At 41.1% G+C, this 21644-nt stretch overlaps 1 protein-coding gene across 1 annotated transcript in view; it reads left to right on the top strand.

The window, feature by feature from the left end:
- Nucleotides 1-15295, top strand: part of STXBP6 (syntaxin binding protein 6) — a 359755-nt gene extending 344460 nt beyond the window's left edge. The window contains exons 5-6 of the mRNA XM_036735103.1: nt 2905-3062; nt 10607-15295. Of these exons, the coding sequence (XP_036590998.1) occupies nt 2905-3062; nt 10607-10630 (182 nt within the window). The 3' untranslated portion in view covers nt 10631-15295. The remainder of the gene's footprint in view (nt 1-2904; nt 3063-10606) is intronic.
- Nucleotides 15296-21644: the final 6349 nt, after the last annotated feature.

Genomic DNA, 21644 nt, shown 5'->3' with positions numbered 1-21644 from the left:
CAATCTTAGTATACTTCCCTTATCACTATCCCACTCTCCAAAGTGGCTCTTCCAAACCTTTTCATCCCTCCTCAGAAATCCCATGGTTCCCTCTACTTCCACTCTCTCAGCTGAGAATTTTGCCTCATATTTTACAGAAAAAAAAAAATTGAGGCAGTTTGCTGTAAGCTCCCTCTCCTCCCCTCTTCCTCATATCCTGTCACTCAGACACTCCTACACTTTCTCACATGATGTAGTAGCCTTGCTCCTCAACAAGGGTAACTCCTCTGTTTCTTCAAGCAGTCCCGTTTTATCTTGTCTCCTCCGACAGATTGTCCCTTCTGACGTTCCCATCATTCACGTATTTTTCAGTCTCTCCCCATTTACTGGCTCATTCCCTTCTGCCTACAAACATAATGATTTCTCCTCTATCCTGGAAAAAAAAATCATTCTGTCCTTCCATCCTTGCCATTGTCCTCTATCACTTCTGCCTTTGTATCTAAATTCATTCATTAGCTGCCTTCACTTTCTCTCCACTATTTTACACTCAGGCTTCTGACCTTACAATTCCACCAAAACTTCCCTCTCCAAAGTTACCAGTGATCTCTTATTTGCCAAATCCTCCTTGACCTCCCTGTAGCCTTTGACGCTGCCGTCTCCTGGATGCTGTCTTCTCTCTAGGTTTTCAGGACACTACTTTCTCCTGGCTCTCATTCTACCTATCTGATGGCTTCTTCTCTGTTTCTTTTGCTAGATCCTCTTCAGATCATTTCCTGTAAACATAGGTTCTCAGGGTTCTCTTCTGGGCCCTCTTCTCCATCTATCTTATCAACTCCAATGGAGTTAATTACCCTCTGTATACTGATGATTCCCAAATTTACCTTTCCTCCCCCAATCTCTCTGCTGACCTCCTGTCTCATATTTCCAATGCCTTTCAGAGGTCTTGACTGGATATCCAGTAGACGTCTTAAACTCAAAATGTCTGAAACAAAACATTATCTTTTCCCCTGAACCCCCCTCCTTCCTACCTTCTCTGTTACCATGGAGAGTGACACCATCCTCCCAATCCCTCAGGCTTGTAATCTAGGAGTCATTCTAGGCTCCTCACTATCTCTAACCCCCCATTTCCAATTTGTTGCCAAAATCTGTTGATTTCACCTTTGCAGCATCTTTTGAATATGCTTCCTTCTCTCCTGTGACACTGCTGTCACTCTCTTCAGGTCATCATCACCACATTCCTGGATTATTGCAGCAGCTTACTGGTTGGTCTGCCTGCCTCAAGTCTTCCCCCTCTCCAGTCCAGCCTTCATTTAGCCACTAAAGTGATTTACCTAAAGCACATGTCCAATCATGTCATCCCACCCCAACCCCACTCCATAAATTCCAATCACTCTATTTGGCATTCAAAGCCCCTCCTACCTTTGCAGTCTTCTTACACTTTACTCCCCTTTGGTCCCCTTTGATCCAGTGATGCTGGCCTCCTAGCTACATCATAAAGGAGATACTCCACTTCTGGGCGCTAGGCATTTTCTCTGGCTTTCCCCCATGCCTGGAATGTTCTTCCTCCCTTGCTCCTCCTACTAGTCTTCACTCTGTTAATTCTAGGGCCTTCCTTATGTTAATTACTTCTAGTGGCTCCCTCTGTTAATTATTACTTCCTACTTTTCCCTGTTCTATGTATATTTGCATATTGTCTCCCATGTTGGACTGTAAGCTCCTTGAGGGCAGGGACGGTCTTTTGCCTCTCTTTGTTCCCCAAGTACTTAGCAAGGTATCTGGCCCGTCTTAGGTGCTTAATAAAATGTTTGTTGATTTTTTTGGAAAGGGTCCAAACTGTAGAGCTATCAAAAGTAAATTAGACTGCCTCAGAGATCACTGACTTTCCCATCACTAGAGGTTATGGGAATACAGACTTGGAGTTGGAAGTGATGTTCGAGGACACCGAGTCTAACTCCCTCATTTTACAGATGAGGGAACCGAAGCAAACAGTGACTTGCCCAAATCACATAGCTAGTAAGTATCTGACGCAGCATTTGAATTCAGGTCTTTCTGACTTCAAGGCCATTGCCCTGCTCATTATGCAATCTAGGTATTGAAGTGGAGGTTAGATAACCTTTTTTTTGAGATGGAATGTATGTTTGAGTAGAGACTGGATAAAATGACCGCAAGGATCTTTTTTAATTCTAGAATTCTATGAATACCACAAGGGTAATATGTGGTTCGTTATTTCCTCTGGTTGACTCATTCAACCTAAGATAAGTAAACTAGAGTGAATTTATAGTTACAGCTATCTTTTTGTGTGTGCGTGCGTCACTGTCTGGTTACATACACTTACCCAATATTGTTTAACTTTATCCTGGGACTTTTTCTTTCCCCACTCCCATCCCCTCTGGCAGGCCATCTAGAATGGAGATGTCTAATGTCTCACACCTCAAGGTTCAGGAGATGGACTTTAGTATTTACCAGTTTCTGCCACTGCATGAATTTCCTTCCTGGGGGTAGAAAGTAATGTTATCCTTTTCAGGCTCCGGAATTAATTAGTACTCCTGAATCTTGAAAATGTCAGGGCCCATCCTAATCTGCCTGATTTATTCCTAAAGCACAGTTTCCCAACTGGAAGGGCCTGGTCAGTTACTTGTTTCTTAGGCAAGCTTCTGAAGTTACAGAAAAGAATCAATGTGGTATAATAGATAAACTTTGGACTTATACCCAGGAGACAGTGTATTTGAATCCTGGTGCCACTTGTTGGCTATGTCACCTCAATCGAGTCATTTAATTTGAGGAAGCTCAGTTTCCACAACTGGAAAATAGTACTTACCTCCATAAGATCATTGTGAGAAAAGCATGTTGAGAACTTTAAATTACTCTGTCCATGTGAATCGTGAATCACTGTCGTCATTATTTATTGTTATTTGTCTTCTTCAGGAAACAGCATACTTCATTCAGCAGCAGACAGTGTAACGAGTGCCGTGCAGAAGGCCAGCCAGGCCTTGAATGAGCGTGGGGAAAGGTTAGGTCGAGCAGAAGAAAAGACAGAAGACATGAAGAACAGTGCCCAGCAGTTTGCCGAAACTGCCCACAAGGTACAATACAGGGCAAGGGAACTTGGCTTTGGCCTCCTGGTTATTTCTAAGGAAGCTCTGAGTCACTAGTAAACTTTGTTATAAAAAAACTCATCCCTGAGTGTTCACTACATACCATGAAATGTGCAAACAAAACTTTTTCCATTCATCGTACAATAAATCAGACATGTATTATTTAGATTTATTTGCATCAATAAATGCTTAGTTTGGAATTAAAGGGAACCAGTTCTTCCTCTAGCTCAGGGCTTCTTAAATTTTTTCCACTCATGACCCCTAATCAGTCATTCTTAAACTGTGGGTTGTGACCCCATATGGGGTACACACAGGAACATTCTTTTGTCCCTGCCTAGAGATTTGAGACTAAAGGGATGTCAAGGGACAGGATGATGCTCTAGAGATCTGCTCAGAAAGTACTCCCTCCCCCACCTCCTACGTTGGCTCACGCTTGAAAGAAGTGATGGGAGCTTGTCTCCTTTTTATTTACTGTCTCTTTTCCTTCCTGAGAGGCATTTTGTGGGTTCTCATCTCTGTGCTCTACTATGCATAAAACAAGCCCTAGAAAAAAGTGGTCTTGCTATTGCATCACTCAGGAAGGGGCCCAGCTATTTCTGGTGCTTTATTGCTGGAACCTTAGCTGTAGCTTGGCTATTACAGTCCTGCCTGCCAAGATCTGTTTCTACTTTTGTAAACCAAAATGTGCCAGGACATCTCCATGTACTAAGAACAGTCATTTTGAAAATGGAAAGACTGAGTATTTATTTGCACCCAGCTACCTCAGGTAAGTGGTTAGGGATAGAGACTAGACCTGAAATTTCCTTAAAATAAAGAACTCCCAAACTGGGAAATTCTCTCTACCAGTGGAGGCAAAAAAAAAAAAAATTAAATGACAGCATAGGAAGAAAGGAGTCTGTATTTCAGTAGGTTAAGAAGGTGTGTTGAAATTTTGACTGAGGAGTAACACTGATCTGGTTAAGGAACAGGATTTGATTTGTCAAGGGCTTTCAGGTAAACAAATCAGCAAACTTTAATCTGCTACTACATGGAAGGTGCTGGAAGAAATACCAAGATTCCCCAAGACATGGAGAATATAGTCTAGGAAGGTCTGTCGCTCATGTTGTTCAGTCATTTCAGTTGTGTTCAACTCTTTGTGAGCCCATTTAAGGTTTTCTTGGTAAAGACAATGGAGTGGTTTTCCATTTCCTTTTCCTGCTCATTTTACAGATGAGGAAACTGAGGCAAACAGTGTTTAGCAATTTGCCCAGGGTCACACAGCTAGCAAGTATCTGAGGTTGGATTTGAACCCAGGTCTTCCTAACTCCAGGGCCAGTGCACTGTGCTACCTGACTGCCCCTGTTGCACGCAACTTTGACTAAAATACTAGGCTTAAGGTCTGGCCTTTGTGATCTCAGTGAGATCTGAGCCCCGATTGTAGAGGTAACAGGCTGGGATTTGAATCCCAGCTCTTCCACTGTATAACCATACTCCTGCTGAGGGGAAGCTTTAAGAAATAAGAGAGAAACTACAAACTGCCAATAAAAAGACTCTTTAGGCCCTTCTCCCAAAAGTTCTGCTTACAGTCTGGTGCAGGTGAAGCCTCTCAGCAGTTGCTGAAGTTTCTCGGGATTATTCCAGCCTTTGTTTCCTGCAACATTTTTTCAAAGGCTTTGGGAGAATAGAGAGGAACAAGCATTTATTTAGCACCTAGAGCTAAGCATGCACTAAGCACATTGTAAATGTTATCTCATTTGATCCTCACCTGTGAGGTAGGTACTATTGTTACACTCTTTTTACAGCTGAGGAAACTGAGGCACAGAGAAATTAAGTTATTTGCCAGAATCATATAGCTAAAAAGTGTCGGAGACCAGATTTGAACAGTACTTCTGACTTCTGGTCTAGGTCTTTATCCACTGTGCACCTGCAGTGCAATGTGGCAGGTTCTCCATTGAATGGCATCCTGGATTGTGCTGGAGCCAGCTCCCACTGGCTACGGAGAGCCGGCTGTTAAATTTTCAGTGAGAGCTTATTTATATTGTGGAAATCAGCAACCGCTAGGAGCAGCTAAGTGGCTCAGAAAGATAGGGCACTGGGCCTACTTTTGGGAAGACCTGAGTTCAAATCTAACTTCAGAGACTTCCTAGTTGTGTGACACTGGCCAAATCACTTTAACCCCCCTATACCTTAGTTTCTTCATCTCCAAATGGGGATAATAATAGCACCTACCTCCCAAGGTTGTTGTGAACCTTAAATGAGCTCACTGTAAAACATCTAACACGTGCCTAACACATAGGAAACATTGTGTAAATGTTAGCTGTTATTATTATTAAATCGAGGCTCAATCATTGTTTTGGTGATTGTCTAGACTTAAGAGAGTGATGGGAAAATGCAGATAATGAAGATTCAGATTCAAAGTATGTCTTGCATACATTTTCCCCCAAAGAACCATTTGTCAAACGCTCACGGGCATATTGCTGGTCGCATCCTTCTGTCCTTATCGCACATTTGGAGAGGAGAGTTGAACAGCAGCCAGTCCTACTGAAGATAGGAGACCTATTATTAGGAAGCTCCTTGAGAATAGAGATTCTTTGATTCATTGTATTTGTATCACCAGTGCCTAGCACAGTTCCTGGTACACAGTGGAGCTTAATAAATGCTTGTCGATTGATTCGTTCAAAGGTGCATCCTCATAGGAGAAGACTAGAGCTAGGAGGGACATTGGACTTGATCTGTAGCCAACATTTCATTTTCTAGATAAGAGAACCAGGGCCAGAGAAGTGAAGGCACTTGCCCAAGGTCACACAAGGTCACACAATGACCACACAGTGGTCAATGGTAAAACCAGAATTTGAACCCATTCACTTGACTGGATCCAACACACTTTTTCCTGTACCACGGTGCCTGAGAGTTGAGACAATCTAGTCTCCCCAAGCTCCTTTTGCCCTACTTTTCCTAGGTCTTGGTTGGTGGTACAGAAACAAATGATGGAATCCAACAGCCTAACTTCCTAGCTTAGTTTTGCATAATTGCAACTGAAGGGATTTCAAGGAGAAGGAAAACAGGAATGGGAAAAAGTTTAAAGTGTTGAGGGAAGGGAGGAGACTTAGAAGGAGATAGTCAACTTTCAGTTCTGTGAAGCCTTATTATAAAGGCAGTGACCTACTAGTTTTCTCTTTGTGTCAGGTACAAAACAACAGGTTAGGAACTGATAAGATTTGAGCAAGAGACCTCGATAAAACAGACCAAAAAATGTAGAGGCTAAAAGGATGCAGGGCCCTGATTGCGTGTTCTCCCAGATTGGCTTAATGGAGCCTTTTCCATGCAACCAACCTATGATTATCTGTGAATCTCTGACTATGCACCCAAGGGCCATAGGATTTTCAACCTGCAAGAGACCTTAGAGATTATCTATTTCAACCTCCACATTTTGCAGATTAGAAAACTGAGGCTAAGAGAAGGAAGGAATGGTTTGTTAGGATTCTTTTTATGATTCTTAATTAACTAACTAATTAATTCCTGCTATACTTTATCTGCTCTGTTATTAGTGATGAACCTGGTATGAGATTTCAACAGGCTTTAAGAAGAAGCTGCTGAGGGTTAGAAACTCTGGGGGTCAGAGGGGTATGGATAGGGTATAGTGGTGGAACTTTTGTTGATTTAAACCTGCCTGCCAAACTCAAAGATAGGTGACAGGCTGAGGTCAGTACTCCCTAAAAACAGAACAGTCCACGGAACATAATAAAACACCTGTCAGAAGAGAAATTGACATGGGCCCCAAAGGACCGTGAGATGTCTGCTTTGGACTAATGGAGTCATTGACACTAGGCAAAATTAGTTGTTTTATGTTTTCTAGCAGGGGACTGTTTTGTTCTTTGCTAAGTGCCTTGGGGGGGAGGGAGGGAGGAAGGGAAAGCATGTGAGTGTGTGTGTGTACACAAGCAAGCAGACAAAAGGGAGAACATTCCAAAGCCAAGACTGCAACTTTTTAAAACTAGTATGTTTGCTTATGAATCATCCCAGCATTGGAAATGTTCTCTAATAAGCAGACTTACCTTCATGGAGCTGGAATACCTTTCTTCCCAGGGTGTGACTGCTAAATTCTGAGGTAGAATAGCCAACGTGGGCTGGCTGGGATGAGGTCCTTTCACTAGCCCAGTGACAATTCCCCTGGGACTCATTCCCAGGTGAGAGTTTAGAGGAGATGTTGCCCCTTCCTTCCACCCCTACTTGGCTGCGTTGACTCATAGTAGGTGGGTTGTATTTACAAATGCCCCCAAACTGCACACTCTAAGCAGAGGACAGAAATTTCATCTGATAAGGTTCCTAATACTGGAGTTTAATTGGCACACCATTCTCTCGCATCCCTTCCTCACCGCTCCCCATCACCTCCCCAAACTCTAGCAGTACGGTGTTGTTATACAAGTGGTATATTTCAGTGATGTATTTCAAGGCATATGCTTTCAGACCTACAGGGAATTTCTCAGACACCTAGAGCCTTCCAGGCATGTTAATGGATGGATTCTCATGCATGATATCCTTATGGTTGTCTCCTGTAGAAGAGGTGGAGAATTAAGTTATCTCTGCCCCCTACCTCTCAGCCCCTCCCCACATCCAGTTTCATAGTCTGATTTGAAGAAGCACAGTTCCTTTCTGAACAAAGGGTTTGGCGTAACTCCAAACAGTAGAACCACTCAGGCAGGGATGCTCACTTTTCCTTTGCCCTGAAAATCACCAAGTTGCAGAGTATGCAATGCCTCTGAGGGCCTTGCTCAGTAAGAGTAGTGAGTCAGCAGCTGTGGTGTTACTATATAGTATTTTAAGAATCCTCCTTGGAGGAGAAAGGATGGTTGGGATCTACTCTGTCCAACATGCCAAGGCATTGCAGGGCAAGGAGGGCAGAGGGTGTTTAGTGGAAACATTCTAAACACCTGAGTGTGTGTCCCACCTTTGCCACTGGGGAGTTTTATGAACCTGGGCAAGTTGCTCCAACCTCTCTACTTCAGTTTCCTCCTCTGTCAGATGGGCATTGCATCTTGTAATGCTTGCATTACAAGGGGTGGTTATGAGGAGCTTTGCAAAGTACTAGGCACTGGGTAAGTATAAACTGCTGGTAGTGCTGTATGGCTAAGCAAAAAAGGAATCATGATCCCCATTTCTGCCTCTTCTGTGGGATACTATGCCAAAGGCAGCTGCTCTCAAAGACTTATGTTAGTCTGGACTCTGCCTTAAATTGGCCCAATAATCCATAGAATGTTAGACCTGGAACCTCAAGGATTACTTCTTCTAGCCCTATTCATTTTAGGGACAAGAAAACTGAGGCCCAGAGGGCTTAGTGACTTTAACAGGGTCACACATCTGAGGAGGGACAGAACCAGAGCTGAGATATAAGACCTCATTATTCCCAGTGCAGTGTTCTTTTCTTCATGCAGTGTTGCTCCTCAGGTTCTATTTCTCCCCAGTTTGTTAGTGAGAAGGGCCAAGCAAGAGCTAATTTTCTAAAGCTAACAGTAAAGAAATCCTAGTACAGATGTAACATTGACAGGATTGGGCTTTCTACAAAAAATTCCTGTGGAAACTGGCTTTCTTCTGTGGTTTTAATCACCCAGTTAGCCAGACCCCTGCCTGGCTTGGTGTTTCCCTTAACTTTAAGCTGTGGTTCCTGCTTACACACCAGACACATAAAGTTATCACCTGCAGGGGACTGAGTTCTTATCCTTAGAATAGAGGGCTTCAAATTCCCAACAATTCAGATGCCACTAATCAATAACTTAGGAACTAAGCCCTAGAGTTGACTGAAACACAGAGAAGTTAAGTAATTTGCTGGGGTCCACATAACCAGTAAACACAAAGGCAAGGTTTGAACCTAAGTGTTTCATACTCTAAGCCTAGTACTCTACTATGCTCCCTTCTTCCTCATGATAATAACACCAGTGCTGACATTTATAGAAAGCTTTAAAGTTTGCAAAGCACTTTATACCTTATCCTATGTCATCCTCACAAGAAGCCTGTGAGTTAGGTATGAGGTATGTTCATTATCTCTGAATCAAAGTTCAGAGAGGTTGTGACTCACCCATGATGACACAACTAGTAAGTGTCTGAGGCAAGTACCAGGTCTTTCTCAACTCCAAGTCCAATAGTCTTTTCTACTCCTTCAGTCAGCCCTCTGATAGCAGTTTCAGATCACACAAGGAATTCTAAGTCCACTTCTTTTTCTGCCTTCCTGTTCATAACACTGCATTGACTCACTGGGGAGGGACATGGCTCTGAGACACAGTTGGATTAAATCTGTATCCTGTACCCAAATCTAGTTTCCCTAAATGAATAGCCCTGGGGCCCAGCTAAGTTTGGGAAACTGTTGACTAACAGGGTGGCATTTGGTACTCCCATTTGTAGAGATCTGATGTTTCAATAGACTGCATATCTTAAATACCACTGGAAGCAGAAATCAAGGTCTGGCTTCCAGCTATTGTTCAGTCTTTGTCAATAGCAGTTTAGCTATCGAATGCATTGCACAAGCTTGCATGATCTCGTTAAGCTGAAAATTAATGGATTAATCAGTGAAGAGCATATAGGCTCCTCTTCCTTTCCCCTTTCTTTGTTCATTCTTAGTATTTTATAACAAACCAGTGAAGGCTCAAATTTAAGGCTCTTCAATTCAACAAGTATTTTTTGAGTACCTACAATGTGCTGGACGCTGTGCTAGGTATTAGGGTTGCAAAGACAAAAAGGCCCTCAAGGAGCTTATATTTTGCTAGAAGAAAACATGTACCCAGATAAGTAAATATAAAATAAATACCAAGAAATTTTATTGTGGTAGAGGGTTGGAGGTGGAGAGGAATGGAAAAGCAACCACCACGTAGAGGAATCAAGAATCTTGCAGGAGATGACGCCTGAACCAAGCCTTGAATGGAATTAGGCATCTCAAAAGGCCAAGTTGAGGACAGAGAACATTCCAAGAATGGAATTAGGTTATGGACTGTCAATTATAGACAATATTCAGTAGACTGGTTTTGCTAGAGCATAACGTGCATGAGGGAGAGTCATGTGAAATCGATTTGGAAAGAGTATGGAGAGAGATGGTGAAGAGATTCTCAACTTCCAACACTAGCCTGAGAGTCAGGACATTTGAGATCTAGGACCATCTCTCTCATGAACACATCGTATTACCCAGAACAAGTCAGTAAATCTATGCCTTAGTTTGGTCTTTGTCTTAGACATGTGGATGCTATCCCTTTACTCTAACTTCCTTCCCAGGAGTTCCTTAGAAAGCGTGATAAAAGATGAGAAAGCCCACTTAGACTTTGTAAATGAAAGGTACCATTTAAGCGCTAGGAAATATTGTAAGTAGTACAAAAAAATACTATGCGTTAACTTATCCAGAAAGATTGAATTCAGGAAAAGTTCCTGAGAAATGTCATTGTGGGAGGAGATGTCAAGAATTCTACTACTGTTCTTGTTTCCTATTGAAATAACTGAGATTTTCATTCCCCTTTTTCTTCTCTCTCTCTCTCTCTCTCTCTCTCTCTCTCTCTCTCTGTCTCTTCCCCCAGCTTGCCATGAAGCATAAGTGCTGAAGTACTTACTGCCTATCCTGATGACCCTCCCAAGAGAAATGGAAAAGATTGGTTCAGCAGTTTTTACAAGAATTCCAAAATTCCACTTGCTTCTTGTTGCCAATTCATTGGAAATTGGTTTGTGTTCTTTTCAGACATCAGTACTGGGGGGGAGGGGAAAGATGTTGTGTTTTTACATTTCTGTAGTGACCTTAAGAGATGCTGCACTATCTTCAATTTGGAGGTGGGGGGATTTTTTTTTTGGCATTTTTCCCCAAAATGTCTTAGATGTTTTTAAGTAAGAAAATAAGAAAATTGGACCAAATAACTTGAACAGGGTGAAAACTGGCTAAATCTGTTTTTTTCCCTGATATGAAACAGGAAGACATTTTAATTTGGCTACATCAAATGTTATTGTTTCTGTATGAAAATAAAATTCAAAGAGTGATTAATTTTTTTCCTCATTTTTGTAGCTGGTGTTAGCAGAATCAGAAAGCTAGAATTCTGTATCCTGGGACATTAAAAGTTCTATTATGGAAAACAATTGGATTTATCAAGGGAAACAGCCGTCTTAGATTTTGCTCTTTGCCTAGCTACCTTTTGCATGAGCCATCACCAGCATTCCAAAAAGCAACAGAGTTGCAGATAAGATTCTGCTTTCTCTGTTGCAGGTTCAATGTTTCTGCTACTTACTTCCAGAATGATCTTTTTTTTTTACTTTACTGTGAAAAATAAAAATGTGAAGTTAAAGTCTTAAGAAAAAATTTCATTTATAATTGAGTAGTTTCCCTGTACTAGGTACAGGGAGAGTAGTTATGACACATGATTCCTTTGCCTGCCAGTAGCTGCTGGGGAAGATTGGGTTGAGTAGGGATAGGAACTTTCAATATGGGAACTCCCTTACTAACCCATCTGTGACTTAGTGGATAAGAAATAGGAAGTTGCCTGAAGCAAAGGGATTAAATGACTTGCCCAGAGTTCCTCAATAAAGGTCAGAGGGAAGAGATTTGAAGCTAAGTTCTTCCTCACTCCCAAGTCCAGTCCTTCATCCTCTGCCCCATTACAATCTAGTGGAAAGAGTAGAACAAACGTATGAATTAGCACAGACGTGGCACTGTGTGGGAAGCCATAAGAGTGATAGAACCAAAGTACCATTTCTGAGGTGAGAGAGACCACTTCTGTTTGAGGTGACAAGAAAAGACTGGGAAATGGAAGGTACCAGTTTGCCACCTCTTCACCTTCTGAAGAAATCCTTAGCAGTTAGGTAATTTCTAAAGTGTTGGTAAGAGGGCTTTTAGCATCTTTCTAGGTGAAAGCTTTTAGGTTACAGCAAGCCTGTTCCTCAGAAGTCAGGTCTCAAGCATTTAGTGAAGAGCATTTGTTATGGTGTGGGCCTGATGGTATCTGTCCCATACCTAAGGGGCAGCATTTTCCTACTTCCTTAGACGGAAACTTGGGCTACATGTGCCACAGAGGACTAGGTCTCTAAGTACTGCAAGAAGCCTTCAAACAAAGGCCAGAGACCACATGGTGGTACTAGTGTAGAGGGGAAATCTCGCTAAAGTATGGATTTGAGTGGATGGCTTCTGAGGTCCCTCCCAGTTCTTACATGCTGTGATTCTGAGTTGCAATAATGTAAGAGTTAGTGACTATTCCCCTCCCCCATTTGTTGTCATTATCCCCTCTTTGGTTTGGTTTTGCCCTGGACCTCCTGGTTTCGTTAGTACAAAGAGTTTGTAGCACAAAAACCCCATCAGCTGATGCAAAGGACCACCTGTTCCAGTCTTAGACAATTGCCTGAGACATAAGAGGTTAAATGACTAGTCCAGGGTCATGTAGCCAGTATGTGTCACAGGCAGAACTTGAGCCCTGGTCTTTCCAGTTTCTGAACTTGGCCTTCTATCCACCATGCCAGGCTGCCTCTCAAATGTGGTTGTGTTTCTAAGAAAGGGCTTGATTTTGATCAAGCATCAGCTGGTCCTGGGGCAGCTAGGAGGTGCAGTGGATAGAGCATCAGCCCTGGAGTAAGGAGGACCTGAGTTCAAATCCTACCTCAAATACTTATTGGCTGTGTGACCCTGGGCAAGTTACTTAACCCCATTTGCCTCAAAAAAAAATCAACTTCTCCAGATAAAAATCTGTACAAATAAGAAGAAAAAAATGTTACATTTATATCCTTTTCACTCTTTCTATTTTAGAGAGATTATCATAGTGTCCTTGGGCGTTCTTAATGTCACATTCATGCTGATTTTATCTTTACTTTTTTGATATTTATTTCACGTAATTTAAATCATAGGGATTTTGCCAAACCACTTCTCATGACCATTCCAACCTTCCCTAGAATGGTATCAGGCCATGTAGGCATGATGCCTTCCCTACCACTTTAAGATTAGAATGAATTTTATTCACACTCCTCCTTAAAACTTAAACTTTGGAAATGGTAGAGATTTTTTTTTCCACTAAGAGTTAAAATGCTAAGTACAGGAATGATGATTGCTCTTCTCCATGAGAATATGTTGCCCAGCATATCCCAGGCTTGTTTGCCTTCCCAGGCTCTCATTGCAATGCATTGATTTTTAAAATGCTTGATGCCTCTAAACCCCATTCCTGCCTCCTTCCCATTGAACCCAGGGTTTCTATAGTCCAAGGTTTTTTGGTCTGGAATGCAAGTAACCTTTCGTGTTGCAGAATAAGAAGACACTGCATTATTAATGTCCATTTAAACAGCTGACGTGTCCTGATAAAGCAGTGCCAGCGACACAGTAAATTGTAGTTATTGGAAAAGAGATCTCTTTGGCAATGCTGGCATGTCAGAAAGGAGACAGAATGTATTTGAGATGAATTTTTCAGTCCTCTTAGGGAGACACCCCAGTTAAAGACATCTCCCTATAAAAGATAGTAAGCTATTTTTACAGCATTTTGTATTATTTTCCTTTGTGGACCTGAGAACTTAAAGAAGTGAGTAACCTGACATCTAGCAAGCAAAGTTGAAAGCCTTTAAAGTTGCTGGACATGGATGCCACATATTAAAGCAGGTAGTTTTGCAGACCTCACTATATAAGCTATTACCAGAGTTATTAGGCATCTTGAAAAATAGTTCTCCCCTCGTATTTTATCTCTGGCTGTTCAGCTTTGTCAGGAAAGGAGACAATAGATCTCTCTGCTTACCAGGTTTTTTTAATCATATACTTTCTAGGAAAATACTTTTGAAACAAAACCAATGAGGACAGAAAGGGAGGGGGGAGGAAGGGGGGAGAAAGAGAGAGAGAAGGGAAGAGAGAGACAGAGACAGAGACAGAGACTCAACCTATGACAACCTTCCCAGTCATTCATTCTGCAAGATTCATTAAGTGCCTACTATGTGTCAGGCACTGTCCTAGGTACTGGAGATAAACTAAATGGTTTTTAGGGTCATTAAATGTGGGCCTGGGGGAGGGGGAATATGCAATTATATACACATATATGTGTGTCCATGTATATGTGTTTGCAAATTGGATTCTGGCCCCCTAATAGCCACTCAGCTAGCACATGAAATTGAAGGCAAAAAAAGGCAGATGTAAAAACAGAGGTCAACCAAACTTTAGGGGAATCTGTTGCTAAAAGTCAGACAACAGTATTATTTGGTGAAGCCACCTCAGAAAGACTCAAGATGATATGGTTATATAACACATTGTGAGATTCCTTCCAGGTCAAAGAAGGAATAGTTAGTCTTCCTAAATGAAAGTCTAAAATGCCTTCCCTCCATTCCCCTTAATGTCTGTTAATAGTTTTCAACGAGGATTCCCTGTTGAAAGTGGTTTTGTTTAAAAGAATGCCCAGCCCAACCCTTTTCTGGCTTCTAACACCAATTTGCTTAATGACGTAATGTGCCCCTGTCTTACATGTTGCCACTCCTATTAGGATAGCTATCCCCTCTCTATTTCCCAGGGCTGTTATGAAGAATCACATGAGAATGTGTGAAATCCTTTGAGCTCTTCTAGAGGTGTTTCAGTACAAAGCATTCATGTATTACTCATGGCCCAAGGCCAAGAGCTTAAAAAGACTTGAATGTTTTGGGACCAATTCCATTCAGTGAGCTAAAGAGAAGATTTTTAACTTGTATTTGTTCTGTTCCTGCTACTCTATACATTTATGGATGTCGTATTTCTGATGAAACTCTTAAACTGTACCAACAACCAACCATCCTAAAGAGAAACTTCTAGTGTGATAGCTTCTTCCTGGAACTTAGCTGTAGCCTCTTTCACTAGTATTATTAGATATTTGTGTACAGAAAGTATGCAGTTATTCAGGTTAATGTTTCATATTAAAGAATGTATTTGTAAAATGTAACAAGATCAGTAGTTCACTTTTTTTAAGCTCTGCAAAGAATAAAAAAGATTATGTGTTAGATTTTAAAACTACAGTGAAATCTGTCTTAACACTACTTTTGTGACTTGCAAAGGTCACGCTTTCATGTGAAATTACTAGCAGAATGTCCTAAACAAGTAATCTTAAAGGTAGGTTTTGCTTTAATTTGCCAAACTGTAACATTGCCAATATCTGTTGTATAGTAACTAATTCCTCAAGAAATTCTCCAAGACATCAAACATAATTTTGTTTTCTTTAGAGACAAGCTCAACTTGATCTGTGGATTCATCATTGCAAATACCAATTTTGTCATTAAATATTTTAATTCTGTGATGCAAACTTGTTTCTCTGAGTTATTTGGGTAATGGTCTTTGGTTCATGATGAAACAACCAGCAGTCATGGTTACAACTTGGGCAGTAGACCAGAGAATACACTGATTTCCTCAACCAGGTGTGATGAGAAATTTACAATCACAGGAGAGAAAAGATCCCCACCTGTCATACAAGAAAGAGAGAGAGAGCGAGAGTGAGAGAGAGAGCACAAAAGAGAGAGAGTGAGAGAGAGAGAGAGAGAAGGAAATTAGTATATAGTCCCACAAGACTTATGAATGCCTGTTTTTCTCTTAAATGAAATATTTGAACTAATTCGTTTCTACTGGTCCTACCTCGCAGGTTATAGTTATACAATCTTTCAGACTTGAAACATCCATGTTAGCATATGCTATCATTCCTCAAGCTATGATGCACCATGTTCTATCTGAAGGAAACCACCATGACATTAAGTTTATAGGTTTTAGCAAATGAGAACATGATAGCTGCGTACATCAAGAGTGATAAAATGTATGCAAGAATGCTTAGAAAAACCATCAAGTGCCTTCTGATAGTATGAATCTCTTTCCTATGCTGAATTTCATCCTTTCTCCATGGACGTTGTTGGCATGACTGACCAGCTACCCACAAATGCAGAAATTCGATAAAAGAACAAATACTGAAAGCCTTCCTGTGAATGCTATGCAGAGGCAAAAGTCTATTTTCTCAGACTTTCAGCAAAGAAAGGATGAAGACGGAAGTTGCTAATGAATCGCAAACACCTAAGATGAAGATAAGTTTCCCATTTATTGAGCTGTTCTAGTAAGCTAAATCAGAACACTAGAGTACAAAACAGAGGCAGAATTTTTATTCAATGACATAAGGAATATAAAGCATTTTTCTAATTTTAACATTGTATTAATACTCTGTCCTGTTGTTTCTTTTTTAATTTCACTTTCTCATTAGAAATATATAACACAACCAACATAAGACTACCCATGGACAGAATCTTATTTGTAAGATTTTTTAAGCTTCCAGTTTAGCTTCTCTATAAGGTCAATGGACATGTGCCTGAGAGATACTGATCCCTTATAGGTGATGCTCACCCAACCAAAAGAGTTACATAATTCAACCAAAAATAAAACGTCCAGAGTAGATTGCAAAATTCCCCCTTATTGGTGAGTCATCATTTTCTGCTCTTTATTCCTTTCATTAGCACACATGATTGAGAGTTAAATATGCTTTAGATGTCAGACTGAATAAGCAGTGAGGTTGATAAACCAGGCTCAGAAGGCTTTTGAGTTCTAATCAGCCATGGGGTTACTGTATGGCCTCCCCCAAGCCCATGGACTTTTCCATGCCTTGATTTCTTCTATTTACATTGAAAGTTACATCTCCTCAGTTAATTTAGCAATAGGATAATTTCAACAAAACTGTGAGCACATCGGTTCATTGAAATCTGAGAGAGCTAGATATACGGGAATGGAAAGGTACCGGGCTGTAAGGTAATTCTCCTTATTTTTCCTATGCAGTTTTGAAGACCCTGACGGATTTTAATAGGAGTACCATAAAAGGAGTAGGAAAAAAAAAGTTATTCTAGACTGGCAACTTTTGCCACCATTCCAGAAGTGACACTATATTCAATGGTCAATGAACATTAATTAAGCTCCTATTTGCACCAGGCACTGTGCTAAGAACGTAGGATACAAAAAGAGTCAAAAGACGATCCCTTCCCTCAAGAAGCTGACAATCTAATGGGGAAGACAAGAAGCAAACAAATATGTGCAGACAACCAAATTCAGGATAAATAGGACACAATTATGAGAGGGAAGGTGGGAGGATTAAGAGGGTTGGGAAAGGCTCCCTACGGAAGAAGGGATTTTAGTTGGTGCTTAAAGGAAGCCAGGGAAATTAGTAAGTAGAAACAAAGATGAAGAACATTCCAGTCATGGGAGACAGCCAGAGATAACTCTTGGATCTAAGAGATGGAGTGTCTTCTCCACATAACAATAGCGTCCCTGGACTAAAGAGTATATGAGGAGGAATAAAATGTTTGCATGGTGCTAGTGCCTTTGTGGCCAAATAGGGCTTTGGTATCCCTATCATATGTCGAGTCCTTTTTCCTCTCTCCTATCTCCCCTCCCACGGCACCTATCCTATGTCTCTTTCTTGTTCCTTCAGCTACCAGGTATTAGCTAATGATACTAGAGTTGACAATTACTGAAAAAAAGAAATTAATTCCCCCGGCATTATTTGCATTTTAAAAGTATACTCGGCCAGCTCCTCTTCCTCTTGCCTTTTCCCCAACCATCCCTTCTGCCAGATACTCAGAAGAGACCCTCGACAGGTCCCTAACGTGCATTTGCCTGCAGGTTCAGTGAGGCCAGGTCATACCATAGGACTTTCTAAGGATTGAGAGTAGAGCGATAGATCATAGGATTTAGAAATGGAAGGGACTTCAGAATCCAACCCCTTCTTTGTACAGATAAGGAAAATGGCGCCCAGAGAGGTGATGTTAAATCCTAAAGTCTTACAGATCCTTACAGATTACACTCCAATGTGTAGCAGTAAAGGAACACCCATCCCTAAAAAATGGGCATCCAGTAGCATTGAAGGATTCATTGAATGAAGGAAAGCATTATTAAGTGCTTACTCAGTGCAATGCACTGCACTAACGGTGAGGATACAAGGAGAAAAGCAAGCTCTTTTTTTTCTCCCTGCTCTCTTTTTCACCCAAGATAGCCCATTTTATTTTGTGAGGAAGTCTCACTTTTGAGTCAGTATCAGTTTATCTGCAGCTTCATAGCTCATGTGGACTTAGTGCTTTAAGGTTTTTGAAGGTACTTTCTTCAAAAATATTATTCCCATTTTCCAGTTGAGGAAACTAAGGCCCAGGAAGATTGTAGAACCTGCCCATGAATGCACAAACAGTATACTAAATAGTGGAATCTGGATTCCTGGATCACAAAATGAATTAGGGAGAAAAAAAAACTGGAACCAAAACCCTGATTTCCTGACTACCTCAGTTAAGTCACCCTTTCCACCATACTGTCTGCCATGACTTCAACTCCTTTGTTCCCTACCTTAGGCAGTGTCAGTACAGGATTCAGAGCTCATGTGGTTCCTCCTCACATTCTCCTTCTAGGGTCAATAGGAGGATATGTTATCTTTTACAAAGGCAAAGAACAAGTAATACCCTGGTGCCTTGGACAAAAGGGCAGATGGCTTTTCCAGATGTTCATAAGATTTAAACCAGCAAATTAAAACTGTCATGGAAATTAAATATAATATCCATTTAAGTTCTATTATAATGATAGTATAAACCTTCTGCCTTGACCCCCATTACGTTTTCTCTCTTGGGTGTCATCATGAGCCACAGAATTTCCTGAGTAGCATTTATACTCTGTTCCCCCTCCTCCTCAGCTAATGTGACACCAGCATTTTCTTGTTGCTGCTGGGTCTGAGTCTGAGAACCCACAAGCCTGAAATAAAAACTAGGAGTCAATCCCAAACCCTGGGAGTGTACTGAAGACTTCCTCGCTGGTTTCCATGAGTCATGTGGTAACAAAAGAGCTGATTTCAGTGATTACCAATTAAATCCCATCAGGGAAGAAACCTTTTTAGCTGAGCAGAACCAGAAAACCATGTTTTACAGCCCTGTAGAAAGAAAAATAACTTTGAAAGACTTGTCTGATCGATGTAATAACCAACATTTCCAGAAGACAGGTGATGAAGCATGCAGCCATCTTCTCAGCAGAGAGATGATGGACTCAAAGTACAGGAGAAGACATACATTTTTGCCCATAGCCAATGTGGGAATCTGGTTTTGCTTGAGCACGCGTATTTGTCACAAGGATTTTGTTTTATTTGGGGATTTTTTTTTTTTAATCAATGGGACAGTGGGAGGGCATAGGGGCATAGAGAATGATAGCAAAAAGAAAATAAATGAAAGTCATTGAAGCATCCTTTTTGAAATTCAAAGGAGAAAACAGAAGGAGGTTGAGAAAAATCACAGAACAGTTTTGAAAGCTATAGGTTGAATTTACTAAATATTTTTAAAGAAGCAAACTGTATAAAAGAAAGATCTGCAGTTTCATGAACAATCCTCTTTTTGGGGGAGCATATAAATAAATAGAAATACCTATTTCATTTGATATTTGTCAAATTCAGAATTCAAATAAAACAACCCCTTTAAGATGAAGATTTGTTATAGCATATGCATTTTCCCTTCCTTTGTGTAAAACTTCACCAAGAACCCATTTAAATAAGAATAAAATTCCATCAAACATCTCAGGTAAACTACTTGACACATTGCATTAAACACTAAGATATTAGATGAGGAATTGTTTTCATCTTCAATGTACCTTGCCAGTCTAAATTCTGGGGAGTCAATTACCAGTGTCATTCATTGCCTGCATTCCATAATATCTCATATCGTAATGACTTTGTCATCCTAAGACTGATTTTCAGATGGCACAGGATGAGGAAAGATGAGCCCATAAATTCTCTAAGGCACGCTCAGCAGATCTGATACACAATTATTTAATTGTAACAATGCCTTAGCATTGGAACCTGTGGTTTTCTAAGTCACTTTTCCTTGAAACTGAGCTCTCTTGTTCCTGTGAAAGCATTGGACCTAGGTCCTTTTTATTTGTCATTACATTAACAAAATATGGTTTCACTGGTGGATACTCCCTCCACCAACCAGTTCCCAATTCCTACAGATTTTCCTCTGCAGTCTTTTATCATTCCCCTTCTAATCCCTCCAACCCTAAAACTATTCATCCTCATCATGGCCTTCAATCCCTCCATACCTCATGACTTTTCCAGGCCTTCTTCCTTGTATTTGCTACAATCTCCTCCCTTTCCGCCATTGGACTCTTTGGCTAACCATTTCAATTCCACTCTATCTTCCACTCTCAAATCTCCTTACTTCTTTGTCCTGTCACTGCTCCCATCTCACAAACTCCAACTCTGGATTATTCCCACCATCGTCAACTTCACTCCTACTAATCTGATGCCTAACTATGCTAGACTAAGTCACAAAACCATGCTAAATCAACTTACAAAATCATGTTATCTAATCTCAACTGGGCCTTCACCATTACAAGGCAATCCTTTTCCTCCTCTCTAATTGATTATTCCATCATCCCCAAGAGTTGTAGAGCTTTACCTCTCTACTTCCATTCACTTAGTTGGGGACCTTGCCTCAGACAATACCCAAAAACCTAAGGTCTCAGCTCATAGGCCCCTGTTGTTGTCTTTGATTTACTTTAGTTCCTGATAAAGAGGGCTTAGCTAGGTGACACAGCAGATAGAGTGCCAGGCCTGGAGTCAGGAAGACTCATCTTCCTGAGATGAGATCTGTCTTCAGACACTTATTAACAGTATGGCCCTGGGCAAGTCGTTTAACCCTGTTTGCCTCAGTTTCCTCATCTGTAAAATGAGCTGGAGAAGGAAATGACAAATCATTTGTCAGGAAAATTCCAAATGGGGTCATGAAGAGTCTGATAAGATTGAAATGATTGGACAATAAGAAGAACTGATGAAGAAGTCCCTCAGTGTGTACCCGTGGTCCCATCACAACCTGTCTTGTCCATCAGAATACTCCCCACTGCCCCACCTTCCCTGTCAACTTCCATGTCTTCTTTTCTACTGGCTCTAACCCTACTATCTACAAACATACCCCAAGTGCTCCCTCTCTTTAAAACACACACACACACACACACACACTCACACCCTTATTAGATTCCATCATCTTTGCTAGTTGTCCCCTATTTCTTCCTTGTCACTGGAAGTCTACAAATCATGTGACCTTTAGGAAGTCACTTCTCCTCTTGGCCCCTCAGTTAAACAAAAACAAAACAAAACAAAACAAAAAACCAGAGTAGCACTATTTGACCTCCAAGGTCCTTTCCAACTTTAAGTCTGTGATCATATTATCTGAGCAGACAGTAGATAACCATTCGTCAGAAATGTCATAAAGGGAATTCTGCTTCAGGCATAGTTTGGGCAGGGGTGGGGAACCTGCATACTCCAGACCACATGTGGCCTTTTGCCTGAGTACAAGTTTTACAGAACAGATCCTTTTATGAAGGGGATTTGTTCTGTGAAGTTTGGATTCAGTCAAAGGGCCACACTTGAGGACCTAGAGGGCCACATGTGGCCTCGAGGCTGCAGGTTCTCCACCCCTGGATGATCTCTGAGGTCCCTTTCAAATCTGAGATTCTATGATCCTAGGTTTCCCAAATCCAATGTAATGCTTTTCCCACCATACCGTTCTGTTTCTTCTTAAAGATTTGCAATGGTAAAGTGCTTGACCATTGGCAAAGCACTCTCCCCCTCTTCCCCACCCCTCCTACCACATTACTGTATAGTA

Source organism: Trichosurus vulpecula, chromosome 8, assembly GCF_011100635.1.
Source record: "Trichosurus vulpecula isolate mTriVul1 chromosome 8, mTriVul1.pri, whole genome shotgun sequence".
In the NCBI taxonomy this organism is placed as follows: Eukaryota; Metazoa; Chordata; class Mammalia; order Diprotodontia; family Phalangeridae; genus Trichosurus; species Trichosurus vulpecula.
Note: the sequence above shows the minus strand (reverse complement) of the source record. Positions and strands in the feature narration are given on the sequence as shown.